Here is a 19,171-nt window from a genome sequence, read left to right on the forward strand (position 1 = left end):
TTTCGTGCTTGTGCACTGTGTGAAGGCAGAGCTGCTGCTCGCTCCGTCTCTCGGCTTTCCCCGGGGCACGTGTTTTTATCAGCTGTGAATGGAAACAAACAGGTCCGTGAGGTTGTTTAAGTGACAGAGATAGAAAGTGACAAAGGTCTTGATTTCCTGTATCTTTCTACTCCTTTTTCTGATCCAGCAAATAGTGATTTCTATGCCCTTGCTAGGCAGTTCATGTAATTATGGTGAAGACTTTTCAGGTTTATCTTAATCTGCTTTTGATTTAAAAAGTAGTAAGTCCAAATTCCTTCTGAAAGCATAGAAACTGTCCTTTGAATGTTTTGTTCAAGTGGCTTTTTTTCCTTATTGTTTCAGAGATCTCAGCCTGTGACCCACGACTGAACTTCAGGGGATTTTCAGAGCCTGCAAAACCTTGGAGAGGGGGAGGTTCTGGGGCAAGGAGTCCATGAATACGAGCAGCCTCTCAAGCAGGAGAGGCATGAGCTGCAGTTGGAAAGGGGAGAGCTCCCAGTCTTCACTGCAGTGCTGGCTTGACTAGTACAATCAATAGGAAGCCTCTGGGGTTTTTAAGTTATAATTAGAAACGTTATAGAGGAGCCACATTTGAAGTGTGGGGGCACATCTTAGTTTTGAAATTAATTTGCCTAGAAAACAAATCTGAAATTGGAAAAGCATTTAATCATTATGACCTTGAGGCGGTCATAACCTTGATGTTCTTCAGTGATCAGAGCTTGCAGACGCGTGTGATTCTGTGTACACTTCACTGCTGGGCTGGAGGGAGTGGAACGCAGGGATCTGTGTTGGCTGCTCACCTGGCGCTCAGGACGCCCTGTGAGCCTCACATGTTGTATATGCGCGTGGAGGACACAGCATCCCGGAGGCAGGTTCTTCAAGGCGGGGAGACGGGAGGGGGAGGCTGGGGAGGACAAGTTACACTGAATGGCGGTGAGCTCAGAGGGCTTTTTCAGATAGGACACTTGCTGAAACAGCACAGCAGGAACAGGTTGCCGTGGGAGCGCCCAGTTCCTTAGGCCTGTGCCTGAGACCACACAGCCACCGCGGGTGGTCTTTGCCATGAACGTAGTCACAACGCACAGAAGTCTTTCCTTCTATACTAATCTTTAAGACAGACCATTACCATACGTGACAGGAAATTCAGAAGGCACACAGTGAGATGTCTTGTTTCTTTCCCTGCCCCACATCCTGTTTCCTGGGGGCAACCAATCCAGCAGCGTTGGTGACCTTTCAGAGACAGGCCTGTATGTTATGGATATGGGGGCTTGTTTTGTGTTTTTTATAACATTTTTATTGATTTCATAGAGGAAGAGAGAGAATCATCGATTGGCTGCCCCCGCACACCCCCTCCTGGGGATTGAGCCCACAACCTGGGCATGTGCCCCAACTGGGAATCAAACCATGACCTGGTTCATAGGTCAACACTCATCCACTGAACCACACTAGACAGGCTGTTTTGTTTTTAAAGCTGGCAACACTATTTAGCTCCTTGCTTTTTTTTTTACTATACTAGAGGCCTGGTGCACGAAACTCGTGCACCAGGTTTTGGGGGCGGGGGGTAGTTCCACAGCCTGACATGCACCCTCTCCAATTTGGGAGCTCTCAGGGGATGTCCTACTGACGGCTTAGGCCTGCTCCCCATGGTTCTCTGCTCTCTGCAGACCTGCCTGCTCCATGCCACCGCAGGCCCTGCTGTCTGCTCTCTGCTTGCCACGGGGGACTGTTTGCCCCTCACCGCCACGGCCAGGGGCAAGCAGGGCCCTGCTGTCTGCTTGCTGCAGGGGCCCTGCTGTGTGCTTGCCACGGGGGACTGTTTGCCCCTTGCCCCCGCAGTGAGAGCTTAAAGGACTGGGGGACTCCCATGGTGCTGAGGGGACTGGGCACCGCCATCTGCATATTCCATCTTTATTAGATGGGGTTGTAAACACTGTATTCTCCCAGTCTATAAAGAACGCATTTTTCACAGGTGCATTGTATTTCATTGTATAGCTATGCAGTAACGAGTCTCCTGTTAATCATATTAATCAGTCCCCTATCTTGGCCATTTAGGTTGATTCCTTTCTTTAGCTTAGCAGCAAGTAACTTTTACTTAAATCATTTTGAACACAGTCACACGTGGGAATATACATTTTGGATAAATTACTAAAAGTCATCTGAGTCAGAGTCTGTTATTTGTCACTTTGATAGGTATTGCCAGATTGTTCTTCATAGTGTTACCAGTCTAATTCTCATCAGTAATGTGTGTGCATAAGAGCACCTACTCACCACATGCTGCCCAACACAGTTATGTAACTATAGTCAGACTGAGAGGCAAAAGTGAAGTATTATTGTAGTTTTAATTTGCATTTCTCTTAATGCATGAAGCATTCAATATCTTTACCTTTGTATTTCTTGTTTTAGGAACTGTGTCCATATTCTTTGCCCATTTATCTGAGTTGCTTAACACTGAAGCTGAATCTTACCACCTTTCGTCCTTGAGTGCCCAGCTCTCTGAAGTTAGAAGAGTATATCCTCGGGTTTTTATAAACAAAGCTATTCTCCACTTTTTCCTCTCTTTCGCTTCCTCTCCCCCTCTCCTGTGTGTGATTTTATGAAACCTCCATACATGTATGTTACCTTCTAAGTTTTTCCCCCGGTCAGATCTCAGGACCTCTGTGACTTAACGGCAATACCCTACTCCCGCTACTTGTAATACAATTTATGAGAGAAAATCACAGACTCTTCTGCTTTATAGGTCCATGATGATGACAGTTAAACAATCCTTTCTGTTAAGGGAAGGTAAACCTTGGTTATAAATCATTACCACTGAAAGTCTTTTCACAGAATTTAATTTTGTTAATTGAGAGAATGGATTTTCAGTCTTTGTACTAGTGTATAGGATCATAAATCAGGTATATGGCAGACTCATTTATCACCCAAAGAAGTGCTTTTATTTCTGTAGATCAGGTGTCCTCAAACTTTTTAATGGGGCCAGTTCACTGTCCCTCAGACCGTTGGAGGGCCGAACTATAGTTTAAAAAAAAACTATGAACAAATTCCTATGCACACTGCACGTATCTTATTTTGAAGTAAAAAAACAAAATGGGAACAAATACAATATTTGTATTTGCATGTGGCCCGCGGGCCGTAGTTTGAGGACCCCTGCTCTAGATCAAGCTTTGGCAATTTCATGGATACAGTATTTTTGTGTATGTATGAATCATCAAACAAAAAAAATAATCATGAAAGAATTCATGGAATAGAATAAAATACTTAAAAATACACACACATTCTTTACCAGATAGTTAATATTCTTAGGGGCAAAAGATACTAAAGATGAGTTTATACCATTTTGTTCTTCCACTGTCATGTTTAAAAAAAAAATTTTTTTTTTTATTGATTTCAGAGAGGAAGGGAGAGAGAGATAGAAACGTCAGTGATGAGAGAGCATCATCGGTCGGCTGCCTCCTGCACGCCCATCGAGCCCACAACCCAGGCCTCAACCTGGGCATGTGCCCTGACAAAGAATGGAACTGTGACCTCCTGGTTTGTAGGTTGACAACTCAACCACGGAGCAACACTGGCTCGCTGTCGTTTTTTTAGATCTTGGACTTGGAATAAACACACGTGTTCAGTCTTCCATGTCTGCATTTTCTACCCCTTTCTATGTATAACTCATAGTCACGCTGCAAGACAAGCCAAATGTCCATTTCCTTCCGGATGCTTTTCCCAAGCCTCTCCAAACCAGGTTCAACATGCTTCATTTACCGTTTCCTGTGTACCTGTCCTCAGAGAGCATATGTTTCCCTTCTCGCCCTGAATGCTTGTGGGGTCCTGCTAATTGTGGCTAAGAGTGTGTGCTTTGGGCAGAGGCGAATCTAAGTCTGGAATCTAGGTCCGCGATATCACTCGCTCTGTCACTGTGACCTTGGGGTAGTGAGCCTCTGGGCCTATTGTCTGTGCGGTAAGAGCATGTGAGTGCGGTTAGGGGGTGAGGCACACAGCAGGCAGTGCCAGCCACGTTTATTAGTCTGAACCCTTGGCAACAGGTACTGTGCATCTCCCATGTCCAAAGCATAGGAGACCCTTCATACCTGCTTTTAGCACGTAGCTGTTGATTAAGTAGTTGTCCTATAAGTGAGCAAATCATATTTCCACAAGTAGCATCTCCACCTCCATTCAAACACTTTTATAAAAGGAATGTTGGTGCATTGGTGTCTCATGAGCCTGTTAATGACTTGGTGCTTAGCAAACAATATCTGAAAGTTGATTTTCAAGCCTTTGATTGAAGAGGAAGATTGGTCACGTGTAGACTGTTCTAAGCATTGGAAAGTTTAACATGTTGCACAGACACACTTACTCATCTGACCCTGGAAATATTTGTGGTGATACCTGAGGCCTGTAAATAGTGTTTTTAACCAGCGATGAAAGAACCGTATATAATAAAACCCTAATATGCTAATGATATGCTAAGGCCGCTCAACCACTCACTAGGACGTGCACTGACCACCAGAGGGCAGACACTCTGAACGGTAGGCTAGCTTGCTGCTGGGGTCCCGCCCATCGGGACTGAGCAAGACGCCCTGGAGCCTCCCATCGTCCCTCCTCGGCCGGCCAACCTCCCACGTCTCTCCCTGGCCCCAGTCATGCACTGGTGGGGTCCTTCGGCCTGGCCTGCACCCTCTCGCAATCCTGGACCCCTCGGGGGATGTCATAGAGCCAGTTTCGGCCTGATCCTGCAGGCCAGGTTGAGGGACCCCCCTGGTGCACAAATTCATGCACCTGACCTCTAGTGATGGTATCTTTAGTAACAAGAAAAAAGCACGAGATATATAATACTTTTGAGTTATTTAGCAATGTGTGGTTGATTTATACAAATTAGAAGTAGAATTTCACTTGGTGGTCCACTCAACAATTAATTGAGTGTTATGTGCCCGGCACTGTTTTTGGTGCTAGACATACAGCAAAGCGTAAGATGATCTTGGCCCTAAAGAATTACAGCTGAGTGTCTATGAGCCTGTGTGTTAGTTGGGAGCATTGCCTCGACACCAAAAGAAATAAAAGAGGGTGATGTGTAGAGAGTTAGTGGGAGGGGGGAGCCAGATTCATGTAGGCCCCTTTGAGGGCAGGGCTTGCCCCAGAATCCGGGTCCCCTGACTCACAGCTCGGTGTTCTTTAATAATATGCCCGTCTCTTGAGTAGAACTTTTTAAGAAGTAAAGTGATTTTATATAGAGGGTTAAAGTACATGAAGCCAACTCCGATAGATGCTTCCTGCAGGGGATTCAGTAGCCTGTGGGTCTGACAATATTCCAGACAGACTTCCAGGCACGTAGGTGCTGCTGCTGCCTCTTCACCAGACCAAGGGGCTTAAAAGGCGCGCGGTGCTTCCCCATGACTACTTCCGCCTCCGTTCTCAGCGACGGGACTTTGGGAAAACTTAGTGCCTCTCCAGGCTCCAAAGCCAATGGTCCGAGTTTCCACTTTTAATTTTATTGGGATGCCCTAGCCAGTTGGGCTCAGTGGGTAGAGCGTCGGCCCGGGACTAAAGCGTCTCAGGTTTGATTCTGGTCAAGGGCACAGCACCTCCACTGCAGGGTCAGCTCCGGCCCCGGTCCGGGTACTTGCAGGAGGCAACCAATTGTGTCTCATGTCAATGTTTCTCTCTCTTTCTGTGCCCGCCCCCCCCCCAAAAAAAAAATCAATGGACAATATCTTCCTGTGAAGATTACCAAAAAATAAAATAAATTTTGCCCTAACCGGTTTGGCTCAGTGGATAGAGCGTCGGCCTGCGGACTGAAGGGTCCCAGGTTCGATTCCGGTCAAGGGCATGTACCTCGATTGCGGCCACATCCCTAGTAGGGGGTGTGCAGGAGGCAGCTGATCGATATTTCTCTCTCATCGATGTTTCGAACTCTCTATCCCTCTCCCTTCCTCTCTGTAAAAAAATCAATAAAATATATTTTAAAAAAAATAAAAATAAAATAAATTTTATCTGCAGTTTTGACTACATGTAAAGGAGGACCAAGCTAGTAACTGTAAGTGCTTAGGTGTAATTGATAGAACTTGTTCTGCATTGGTGTTAGGCACACACGACTCTCTGATCAATTGCTCTTGGCCACTAGTCATTCACTTTGTGAACATGGAAATACACTTTCTACTTAGCAGTTGCTATAGACTTTTGAATGGAATTAAGAATATATCTTTGAGCCCTGGCAGGTGTGGCTCAGTTGGTTGAGCGTCATTCCATGCTCCGAAAAGTTGCTGGTTTGATTGCCAGTCAGGGCACATGCCCAGGTTTCTGGTTGATACCTGGTTAGGGTTCATATGGGAGGCAATGGATCAATCTCTCCCTCTCCCTCTCCCCCTCTCCCCTTCTCCCCTTCTCCCCCTCCCTCTCTCCCTCTCCTCCTCCCTCCCTCTCCTTTTCTCACTTAAAAAATAATAATACTCAATAAAAACATAAAATAAAATAATAGACTGTATCTTTGAGAAGCTTATCCCCCTCTGGTACCTAATGGCCACCACAGAAGTCCCCACCTTGAGATCTGTATAATAAATGACTATAAATGCTTGTAACGCCAAGACCTCATGGAAAAGAAGCTAAGTAGGTTAAGATAGTGCTGTTCTTAGTTAACACAGACATCCTTGATAGATATGTTCTACCACCTTTCGTGAATAATCGTGTTGTCTCTTGGAATGCCATCGTTGGTAGAACACCTGTTTTCCCTGTGGTGTGGGCAGGTGCTGATGAGTGGCTTTATTGCTTTTTCCTACGTTTGGTAACCCCTCTGAGAAGGGGAAGGCGGGATCAGACAGAGCCAAGAGTGTCGGCTCTGTTCTCCTGTCTTTGTCCCTGACTCAATGTTTCAGGTGGACACTGACACTGGGCAACTCCAAGCTCCCTGCAGAGGGGCCGATGGGGACGTGCCCTCTCTCCAGGCAAAGGCAGCTCAAGGGGCCAGAGGCTCTGAGCTGAGGATAGGCGTGCTGCGTTCGTAGTTCCTTCTCTTGGAGTCTCTTGTTGAGTCGTGAGTGAGGGCAGTAAGAAGCCAGTAGCTCAGTGGTTCTCAACCTTCTCTGGGCATCCAGAATCATCCGGGAGCTTCTTAAAGTACAGATGCCTGGACCCATGCTCATAGTTTTAGATTCATGAGCGTTTCCCGGAATGGCCCACTTGTGCAGCCAGGTCAAGACTCAGAGCGTAGAGTTCTCTGATCCGTGTGGCCCACATTGGTCACTTTTAGTGGCAATCCAGTAGTGCATCTTGACCCCTCCTCAATTTTTTGTCACGTGGGTTATTTCTCATTTTCTACAAATATCACTAGAATCAACCATCAAAGGGGGGAGAGTTCTTTGATTTTTTTTTTTTTAGGAGTACAATTCCTTTAAAAATGGAATTACCAGGTCATATAGATATGTTCAATATTATGAGATGATTCTGAAGGGAAGGTATCATATGATGTGCCATTGAGAATATGTGGGTTTGTCATTTTCCCGCTTAACAAGATGACTGGTAAGAAGTGTTGTGCCCAAGAGCTACGTGAGGGACTGTCGGAGAACAGAGCTGGTTCTGGGCCTTCGATTCATGTAGCAGGAAAGGTAGCTTAAGGCCTCGAAACACACGTTACATTTCTCAAGAACAATTTTGGTGCTATTTCAAGAGCACAATGACTTAATGTTTCTTTCCTTTTTTAAAAATCCTCCCCCAAGGATATTTTTTTCATTGATTTTTAGAGAATGGAAGAGAGGGAGGGAGAGAGAGAGCGGGAGGGGAGGGGAGGGGAGGGCAGGGGAGAGAGGCGCACTGATTGGTTGCCTCCTGCATGCGTCCTGGCCGAGCAGGGGATGAACCTGCAACCCAGGTATGTGCCCTTGACTGGGAATCCAGCCGGAGCAGCACCAGCCTGCCATCTTTCCTTTTCTAAATGACAACAGTGTGAAAGTAGATATTACATTTGGCCGTTAGCCAAGTTGATTTTGCATTTATAGGAAAATATGCTAAATAGCAGGAATTGTCTTCGCGCATGTACTGTTTCTGAAGTGTTTTCATGTAGTTACTACTATCCTTTAAGTAGGGGTGGTAAGTGAGACATTAGAATTGTCCTTATGAATAATCTCAATAGAGGAATTATAGACGACTTAGCTTTATATGTGGAAAGCACACAGAAATCATCAGGAAGTGTGTTTATATCAGAAGTAAAACGCCTACTCAATGTGTTATTGACCAAGGAGGTCATACAGGCCTTGTAGATGTTAGAATGTTTTCACTTGTGCTACGTATGTTCACTTGCTTTTAAGGGACTGGGATATATTCTTATGTAAAGCCAGAGTAAGTCAGATTTTGGAGAAAAATGAACCAGCCTGTTTTCTTCGCATTTCTTTGTTGCCATGTAAAATCACTGTGCTTCAAAGCAGTCACCATTTCCAGCCCACACTGACAACCCTCCTTTTGGTGTATTTTTTGCAGGAGGTCTATCGAATTCCAAAGAAAAGTCAGACGGAAAAGGAGAGCACAGGTAAGTGCTCAGAGACCCTCTGTAGCTTTGCAAACACTTTGGAATATACAGAGGTAACCGATAAGAACTTGAGTAGTTTTGTTTTTGAAACCAGACAGTACGTAGTTAGGTAAATGGAATATTTTAGTGTAAAGGTTTGGAAACGTGTAATTTTACGCTATCTTAGTAAATTTTTGCTAAGGAGATGTCTCTTTGTATTATCTTTGTTGTTGGTTTCCTTGAAGTCATGGCCTTTAGTAGTCTTATTTCCATGCATTGGTTCCTTTAGATCAGACATTCTTTATATATACATACATACGTATATATACATACATATATATACATATACATATATATATCTGTGTACATATGTATAAAATTGATTTCAGAAAGGAAGGAAGGGAGAGAGAGATAGAAACATCAATGATGAGAGAGAATTATCGATCGGCTGCCTCCTGCCCGCTCCCCACTGGGGATCGAGCCCGCAACCCAGGCCTGTGGCATGTGCCCTTGACCAGAACTGAACCTGGGACCCTTCAGTCTGCAGGCTGACAATAGTTTTGCTATCCACTGAGCTAAACCAGCCAGGGCTAAAGATTCTTACATTGGTTTGATAAAAATTATCTAATCCTTTTTTTAATTAAAGAGACATTTCCTGTTGAGGTTTTATGCCAGGCTGCTCTTCTGCAAATTGTAAATATGCAGAGTTACAGGGGCAGTGGATGGTGTTCACATTTTTTTTAAAATATATTTTATTGATTTTTTTATAGAGGGGAAGGGAGAGGGATAGAGAGTTAGAAACATCAATGAGAGAGAAACATCGGTTAGCTGCCTCTTGCACACTCCCTACTGGGCATGTGCCCGCAACCAAGGTACATGTCCTTGACCAGAATCGAACCTGGGACCCTTGATTCCGCAGGCCGACGCTCTATCCACTGAGCCAAACCGGTTAGGGCGGCGTTCACATTTAGAACTGACAGGCAGACTGCCTTGCTAAAGGTCATGTGTGCCGTGTCCACGGAACTTGTGAAGGCTGCTGAAGGTGCGGGCGACACGTTGGTGGGGAAAGTAGAAGAGGGCATCGCAGAAGAGGCTTTCGGGAAGCACAGTGCACTCACACACAGGCCTGTGTCTCGTCCAAATCCAGGCGGACATGAGGGAGGAGTCCATGGGCTCATTTGTTGGATAGAAATTTTATTACATGGTTGATGCATCATGATGGAGAAAAGTCTACCAAGTAAATTTTTTTTCATCCTTAGTAACTGAGCGAGGAAGGGATGCTGCTGTCTTCAGAGATCAAACCACTGCCCCAAAGACTCCTAACCGGTCACGAGAGAGAGACACAGACAAGCAAACTCAGAGCAAAGAGAAAAGGAAACGAAGGGGCTCCCTCTCACCGCCCTCCTCTGCCTACGAGCGAGGGACAAAAAGGCCAGAGGACAGGTAAGCGGCAAAAGGTGCTCGGCCACACCTGGCTTTGGACCCCAGGGGCTCTCGGAGTAAGTATATCCTCTTGATGCGTGAGTATAAAACTTCACCAGGAAGCGTGGAGGCCGTCTCTTGATGGTAGTGTTGGCTGTGAAGACTAAGAATAGCTTTTGGTTCTTGAGTGTTTTCCGCTCGGTAACATTCAGATCCTATGTGAGGAGCCAAAGGCTTGTTCTCTAAGGGACGGGGGGAGGGGGGCGGGGGGAGGCTGGTAGCTCCTCAGAGGCAGCGGTGATTCTTGTCAGAGCTTTCCTAGTGGCGGCGCCCCACGAGTCAGAGTGCTGATTGATCCTGTGTCCGAGGCTCTGTCATGCTCGTAGGGGAAAGGCCACCTGATCGCCACTAGGGACTAGAGAACACTTATTCCGGAGAAGTTCCTTATAAATATTAAATTTGCATTCACTTAGCAGTCGTCGGGGTGTTTAATTTTGGGCTCTCTGGGTGTGTAATCGTAGCTCATCATGATTTCAGTTTACGTTCCCCTGACCGCTGAAGAGATGGAGCATCTTGTCGTGTATCTATTGGTCATTTCCGTTTCCTCTTCTGTGAAGCGTCTTCATATGTTTATTCATTTATTATTTGTCTTTTTGAGTATTGGGAGTTTTTTTGTTTGTTTTTAATATGTTTTTATTGATTTCAAAGAGAGAGGAAGGAAGAGGGATAGAAAAATGGAAACATCAATGAGAAAGAAATGATGATTGGTTGCCTCCTACTGGCAGCCCTGGGCATGTGCCCTGTCCAGGAATCAAACCAGTGACCTCTTGGTTCCTGGGTCAACGCTCAACCACTGAGCAACACTGGCTGTTAGGAGTTTTTTATATACTACATTCTAAATATAATTATGTTTTACTGATAATTTTTGCAAGCATTTTTTCCCTAGTTTATGCCTTGTGTTGGGCTCATTTTGTACTTACGATATACAGAATTTGTTCATTATGGTTTAATTAAGTATATTATGTACTGTATGTTTCCTTTATGGTTGGTTGGAGCTTACTGTGTTTTAAGAAATTCTTTCCTAGCTTAGCAGTAACATATACTTGGTATTGAACAGAGAAGAGTATATGAACTTAACTCTGTTCTTTCATGTGTTTATATTCATCCTTTGTTGGTATTTGTTATAAATGCGTGTGGCCAAATGTGTCATTCTTTATCTTTTATTCTTTATATTTATCTTTTATTAGTGTATTTTGATTTCTGTTTTAATTTCAGAATGTGTGGTTATAGATCTGTCCCCAACTATAAAGAAGAATCTGTTTAGGGTGCTATATGTATCTTTAATTTGAAAAGCTAGAAACTTGGAATATGACAAACTTATTTTTTTCAATCTATGTGTCTGTTTCCTTGGGCTTCTTTTCTATTTGCAAGACTCCTTAAGTAATTTTGAGTGATTTTTAACCATTGCCAAATTGGAGTTGGTGTAATTAATGATTTAGTATTGAGTGACACAGCACTTGGTGCTTTGATTATGTTTATAATTTAGGGAACGTTTTGTGATGCTCTTATTCTTTTCTTTCTAGATATGATACACCAACTTCTAAAAAGAAAGTACGAAAAGACCGCAATAAACTTTCCACGGAGGAGCGTCGGAAGTTGTTTGAGCAAGAGGTGGCTCAGCGGGAGGCTCAGAAACAGCAGCAGCAGATGCAGAACCTGGGAATAGCATCTCCACTGCCCTACGACTCTCTTGGCTACAGTGCCCCTCATCACCCCTTTGCCGGCTACCCACCAGGGTACCCCATGCAGGCCTATGTGGACCCCAGCAACCCCAATGCTGGGAAGGTGCTCCTCCCCACCCCCAGCCTGGACCCTGTGTGCTCTCCTGCTCCTTACGACCATTCTCAGCCCTTGGTGGGACATTCTACAGAGCCCCTGGCTGCCCCTCCACCTGTGCCAGTGGTGCCACATGTGACAGCCCCTGTGGAAGTGTCCAGTTCACAGTATGTGGCCCAAAGTGAAGGTGTGGTGCACCAAGACTCCAGCGTCACCGTCTTGCCTGTGCCGGCCGCGGGCCCAGTCCAGGGACAGAACTATGGTGTTTGGGATTCCAGCCAACAGCCCGTCAGTGTGCAGCAGCCGTACTCGACGCCCGCACAGTCGCAGCCAAGCATCTATTACCAAGGACAGACGTGTCCAGCCGTCTATGGTGTGACATCACCCTATTCACAGACAACGCCACCGATTGTACAGGTGACTAATGCTGGAACCTCTCTTGTCTTACAGTTTGCTTATGGGATACTAAACTGATACATGGGGAAATCCTGGCATTGATCACTTCTATATATTGGCCAATACTAATTACGTATTGCATAACAAATTACTCTAAAACCTAGCTGCGTAAGACAACGAGTAATAGCTGACAGTTTCTGTGGCCAGAGATTCAGGAGCACGGGCAGGTGGTTCTGGCTCAGGATCTCCCATGAATTTACATTAACCAGGGCTTAGTCTTCGGAGGACCCGCTGGGGATGCAAGAGTCACTTTCAAGCTCACTCACCTCGTTTACTGGCCTCTCAGTAGGGCTGTTTGCAGCATGCCGGCTGGCCTCCCCCAAGCACGTGCGGGAGAGGGGGGCTTTCTTCATTCTCACCAAGGATATTTTTTCCATTGCTTCCTTTTACTTCATTTTATTTTATTTTGCAGAGAGGGAGAGAAGAAATTAATGATGAGAGAGAATCATTGATCAGCTGCCTCCTGCACGCCCCACACTGGGGATCGAGCCCGCATCCCAGGCCTGTGCCCTGACTGGGAATTGAACCACGCCTTCCTGGTTCATAGGTCAGCACTCAGCCACTGAACCGCGCCGGTTGGTTGTCTCTTGCACGAGCCCCAACTGGGGCTGGGGATGGAACCTGGGTGCGAGCCTTGACGGGGAGTCGAAACCGCCACCCTTCGGTGCACTCTAACCACTGAGCACACTGGGCAGGGCAAAATGACTTTTGGATTTCTCCTCTCTTGTTTATAGGCAGTGACTTATATACAGTTTACTCATCTGTATCCCTACGAAGGAGCCCCTCTGTCCTGATACCTGAATTAGGACATGGCTTGCCCTTTCTAGACCCATCTTGTATATTATTTCCTGTAACCCTACATGTTTATCACTAAGAAGTTTGCCAGAGTGACTCTAATGCACTGAGCCTAAGGATATTACTATGGTAGGAAACTGTTGTTAAGTTTAAAAACTAAGAGTGTACTGACTTTATATTTCAAAATGTATTGTTTTATGTTTTTAAATCATTACTTTTTCTTATAAAACAAAGCGATACATTTTAAGCGTTAAAATTAAAAGGAGAATGTATAAAGCATCGTTCTTACCACATTCCTGTGTCTGTCTGTCCCCCCCATCACTCTTCATCGTCCCTGAAGGAGAATATGGAGAGCAGCGACTTGGATGTTTCCTGCACGTTATTTAGTGTTGACCAGTGATGTTCACTTCTGCTAGTGTTACTGAGCTGAAGCTGTATCAGAATTTAGTTCCAAAAGTCATGACAAAAATGTCCTCCTTTAATTCCTAAAGCCTTTGCTATATTAACTATAGTTTCATTTTTATGATCTCTTTGCCCACGATTATATATTTTTTTATACGTGTAACCTTAAAGATCTGAAGTTTTTTTATCCCATTTTTTCTACTTAACATTATTCTTAACCATTTTTCCAAATTTTGGATTTTTTGTATGTATATACATACACACACACATATGTATACGCATCCATGTTAATGTCTATATAATATTTCGTTTGCTTATAAGATCCTTTTCAATCTATTTTTCTGGGGCAGTCATTTAAGTTGAAAGCTCTTTTTCATAATTATAAATAGCACTGTACTGAACATTCTTTTTATTTTATATATATTTTTTTATTGTCTTCAGAGAGGAAGGGAGAGGAAGAGAGAGATAGAGAAACATCAATGGTGAGAGAGAATCATCGACCGGCTGCCTCCCGCACGACCCCCAGTGGGGATTGAGCCCGCAACCTGGGCATGTGCCCTTGACCGGAATCGAACCCGTGACCCTTCAGTCTGCTAGCCGACACTCTATCCACTGAGCCAAACCGGACAGGGTGCACTGAATATTCTTATACTTAGTTTTGTTTATTTTTTTTTCTTTCATGTTGGCTTAAAATGAATGCTAAAGTGCTTAAATAAGGGTAGTAAGAAAATGTTCATTATTGGTTATTAGGTATTGATTTTACACAACGGTTAGGGACCTTAAACAAGTTTCTTAGATCCTGACTTCTGTCTTGCCCTATTCTTTCTTGGACCAAGACATTATTTTTGAGTTTTCCCCTGAGAAGACGTATCACAAGTAAAGGAAACCTCCGCTCTGTCCCGTTCCTGTCTGACGTGTGTCCGAGCCTGGCTGTTAGGCCTGAGCAGCAGCCGTGAGAGTCCTGCAGAGACGCCGCAGCAGAACGCTCGCTGGTCACCTGGTGGTTCTGATAGAATAGAATCTGGGGGTTTTCCATCCCAGTGAGCAAAAGGCTTCTCTAGGGTTCATCAGAAGTAGCCGTACGATTCGAGTGTCGCAGTTTTACTTGTTCCCAGTTTTCCAGGCTGCTCCTACCAAGAAGTCATCTGTTGACTCCCTAACCCACTCTGTGTGCTGAGTCGTAGATAAATGGATGAGGATGATTCAGACCACCCTTCCCTTCCCTGAGATGAGCTGAGCAGAGATGATGTTGGGCTTTGGGTAATGAGTGGCGTAGAGCATGTTGTGTGTGTTGTGAGTCCTCATCCATTATTTATTGTCATTATTTATTGTGTGTCCTGAAGACAGGCGCTTAGATTCTTCAGTTTTAGTTTTCTTGTCTATAACATGAGCAGAATGCCTCAGAGTGGTTGAGGTTTGCATGAGATGATGAATTAATAATGATCGATTTAAAGCACCATTTACCTTGAAGGTTTAATTATAGTTACTACTCAAACAGTTACCATAGTAATACTGAGAGGATATGCCATTAGCGAGCTGTCACGTGCAGCTCATCCAGGTCACCTACCTCTGTGTGGCCGGAAGATCTGACTCCCGGAGGAGGCCTGGAGGTCGGTGTCCGTCAAGCCTCGTGTCAGCCATCACAGGATGGGGACTGAGTTTATAGATATGATAGCTTTGACAGTGAAGGATTACGCGATACGATGTGAATTTGTATGTGCGCATAGACAACATTTTTGACATTTAAAGTAGATATGTTATTGGAAGGTGACCATGTCACTTTTTTGCCACAGTTGCTTATTAAATGTAAAAAGCTCAGTTTTAACTGAGGCCACATGATTTATAGTGGTTTTGTGACATTAATGAGTGACCTTTCAAAGTTATACTGAATCAGATCTCAAAAAAATGTGAGTGCTTAGACTGTAATTTTTTATGTTACAAAGTCAGGTGCCTCAGATAGAAAGTAACAGTGATTTTCCCTCCAGTCGCTGGGGCAGAACGATTACGTTTTTGCCTCCATAACATTGGACCTTAGCTTTCTCTTGTAACTCCCATCGTAAATCACATTTTGAAGATAGTTCTTTTTTCTTTTCTTTTTTTAATTAAATCTTTATTGTTCAGATTATTACATTTGTTGCTCTTTTCCCCCCCATAACTCCCCTCCTCCCAGTTCCCGCCCCACCCTCCGCCCTCACTCCCACCCACTGTCCTCATCCATAGGTGCACGATTTTTGTCCAGTCTCTTCCCGCATCTCCCACACCCCTGTCCCCCCCCAAGAATAGCCAGTCCATTCCCTTTCTATGTCCCTGATTCTATTATGATCACCAGTTCATTCTGTTCATCAGATTATTTATTCACTTGATTTTCAGATTCACTTGTTGATAGGTGTGTATTTGTTGTTCATAATTTGTATCTTTACCTTTTTCTTCTTTCTCTTCTTAAAGGATACCTTTCAGCATTTCATATAATCCTGGTTTGGTGGTGATGAACTCCTTTAGCTTTTCCTTACCTGTGAAGCTCTTTATCTGACCTTGAATTCTGAATGATAGCTTTGCTGGATAAAGTAATCTTGGTTGTAGGTTCTTGGCATTCATCACTTTGAATATTTCTTGCCACTCCCTTCTGGCCTGCAAAGTTTCTGTTGAGAAATCAGCGGACATTCGTATGGGTACTCCCTTGTAGTTGACTGACTTTCTTTCTCTTGCTGCTTTTAAGATTCTCTCTTTGTCTTTTGCTCTTGGCATTTTAATGATGATGTGTCTTGGTGTGGTCCTCTTTGGATTCCTTTTGTTTGGGGTTCTCTGCGCTTCCTGGACTTGTAAGTCTATTTCTTTCACCAGGTAGGGGAATTTTTCTGTCATTATTTCTTCAAATAGGTTGTCAATATCTTGCTCTCTCTCTTCTCCTGGCACCCCTATAATTCGGATGATGGTACGCTTGAAGCTGTCCCAGAGGCTCCTTACACTATCTTCGTATTTTTGGATTCTTTTTTCATTTTGCTTTTCTGGTTGGGTGTTTTTTGCTTCTTCGTATTTCAAATCATTGACTTGATTCTTGCGATCCTCTAGTCTGCTGTTGGGAGTCTGTATAATATTCTTTATTTCAGTCAGTGTATGCTTAATTTCTAGTTGGTCCTTTATCACAACCTCGAGGGTCTTATTAGATTTCTTGTAGATCTCATTAAGTTTATCAGCAGTTTCTAGAAAATTCTTGAAAAACCATAAAAGTGTGGTTTTGAACTCTATATCCAGTAGTTTGCTTTCCTCCATTTCTGTCATTTGTGTCCTTTTTCTTTGTCTCCACATTTTTTATGCTTCCCTGTGTTGATAAAGTGGTTTTCTGTGCTAAGTGTCCTCTAGGACCCAGTGGTTCAGCCTCCCCAATTACCTGAGGAGGACACTCTTGGTGCACCCCTTGTGGTCTTTGTGCACAGTCTTGTTGTAGTTAAGCCTTGATTGTTGTAGGTATCACTGGGAGGAATTGACCTCCAGGCCAATTGACTGTGAGAATCAGCTGTGTCTGCAGTGGGGGAACTTCTGTGCTGGAGACACCCCTCTGGGGCAAGACTTGCTTCAATGGGGCTTTGGTGCTCACTGAGTCTGCCCCCTGAGTGTGTCCTTTATGGTTCCACGGAGCTGTAAACTGGATGGTCCCACTCTGACCTCTGGGTTTCCTGGCTCCTGGATCTCTAGGGAGGTGCTAATCTAGCCTTTGCCTGAGGCTATCCAGCAAAAGCCTCCCTGCAGGGCTTGGGCGGGGCCCACGGGATCAACAGGGCGGGGCTAGCAGTTATGGCTGCTCTCAGAGGCCCAGCTTCTCAGTGTCTCAGCAATCACTGCAAGCCCCTCTGAGAGAAAGCTGCCCTCGAGTTCCGACCGATGCCAGACAGTCCCACTTCTCCCGTATGAGTCTGGGTCCCTAGAGACTCGCCCGGAACTGGAGCTCAGAGCCTGAGACTCCCTCCCGATTGAAAATGACAACCGCAGCTTCAGCTGCCAGCCCGCTCCGCATGCACCTCCACACCTTAGTATTTTACTTCCACACTGCGCCTCCTCTGAGTCTCGGTATGCTTTTCTCTTTCCTTCTAGTTGTAGAATTTCTACTCAGCCAGACTTCCTGTGGTTCTGGATGATGTCTGTTCCATCTTTTAGTTGTATTTTTGAAGTGGTTGTGCGAGGCAGCAAACTCCGGTGTTTACCTATGCCGCCATCTTGGTTTCTCTTTCTTTTTCTTTTAATAATATATTTTTATTGATTTTTTAGAGAGGAAGCTGAGAGAGAAATAGAAACACCAATGTTGAGAGAGAATCATTGATCAACTGCCTCCTGCACCCAGGCATGTGCCCTGACCAGGAATTGAACCGTGACCTCCCAGTTCATAGGTCAACGCTCAACGACAGCCACACCAACCAAGCTTGAAGATATTTCAAGACTGTGTTTATGTTTGCGAAGTTAGCTTTTGTGTAATTTCAAGTTGCCTGAAGGGGATAGTCATTTCCTACAGCTTTCCCCGCAGCCAATGGGGAGATTTGACAGGCACATGCTATTGAAATATTTCTCACAAGTGTATGCATCTTTGTGTTATTGCAGTGATATTATAAACCGGTTTTCCCTTTTTATTGCTGTTGTTGGTTTTGGCTCTGGCATTAGCACATGATTGCCAGCTGATTTGGGTAGATACCATAGAACCCTGGAAAGTGTTCACTTTCCCTTTACTTGTTGACACTATACCTGCAGGTGGAAGGTGATGCCAACGTGGGTGTTAATTGCTGCTTTATTGGAGCTAGAAAAGTATACATCATGCATTTCTGCATTTTATCTTTCAGAGTTATGCCCAGCCGAGTCTGCAGTACCTCCAGGGGCAGCAGCTCTTCTCAGCTCCAGGAGTGGTGGTCCAGCCAGCCGCCGCCGTGACGACGGTCGTGGCACCAGGGCAGCCTCCGCCCTTACAGCCAGTAAGAAATCTTCCGGCCGTCAAAACGCTCGTCGTTTTGGTTTGGCTTTTATTTTTGTTTTGTTTTTTAATTTGTAACTTAAACTGACTGACCTTATATTTTTATACTTTGCTATGAATTTCTGAAGTAATACTTTTTTAGACTAGCTATTATTTATGATGCTGTAGGACACTATACTAGACGACATGAACTAGTATAGTGTAGAATTGAACGCTGTGCACTGTGTACTGAGGGGAGCTTTTGGTATTCACCATCTGTAGAAAGATATGGTGAAACCTTGATGAAGGGTTGTTTGGGGATGAAATGGGAAACAGGAAGCTGGTCTTGGAAGCAATTGAGAAACTAACAGATTCACATGATCAGAACAGCAGGTCTCTCGACGGCTCTTGAACGACCTGGCGAGTGCTGGTGGCTATAGACAGGCAGGGAAGTGGAGAGGGGGACCCAGGCTGCAGGGGGGAAGTCAGTGAGCACTCACAGCAGGAGTTCGAGGGCTTGGTACGTGCTGGGCCCTCCTTAGCATTCTTAATACAAATAGAACATTGCATTCCTGTTATTAGAAGTTGATATTCTAAGAGTTGAGGATCACGATGAATGATATTTACTATCGTGAAAGGTACAGATGAAGAGTTTGGGGGAAAGAATCATTCCCAGGTGGGGGAGGACTAATAATTTATTAAATATTGAATGACATGCAATATTAAGTGACACCAAAGCTTGGGGAAGAGGCCAGAAAAGGACTGCAGGAAGGGAAGAGGTGGAACTTAAGCAGAGATTAGGGGGTGTGCACAAAGCAGCAGCCTCA

General features: G+C 44.6%; 1 protein-coding gene across 1 annotated transcript in view; it reads left to right on the plus strand.

Annotated features, from left to right (window-relative positions):
- SETD2 (SET domain containing 2, histone lysine methyltransferase) overlaps nucleotides 1-19,171 on the plus strand; it is a 65,424-nt gene that overhangs the window by 36,638 nt on the left and 9,615 nt on the right. The window contains exons 12-15 of the mRNA XM_081106334.1: nucleotides 8,473-8,521; nucleotides 9,760-9,943; nucleotides 11,506-12,175; nucleotides 18,238-18,366. Coding sequence (XP_080962460.1) covers nucleotides 8,473-8,521; nucleotides 9,760-9,943; nucleotides 11,506-12,175; nucleotides 18,238-18,366 — 1,032 coding nt within the window. The remainder of the gene's footprint in view (nucleotides 1-8,472; nucleotides 8,522-9,759; nucleotides 9,944-11,505; nucleotides 12,176-18,237; nucleotides 18,367-19,171) is intronic.

Source organism: Myotis nattereri (assembly GCF_964212035.1).
Source record: "Myotis nattereri genome assembly, chromosome: 14".
Lineage (NCBI taxonomy): Eukaryota > Metazoa > Chordata > Mammalia > Chiroptera > Vespertilionidae > Myotis > Myotis nattereri.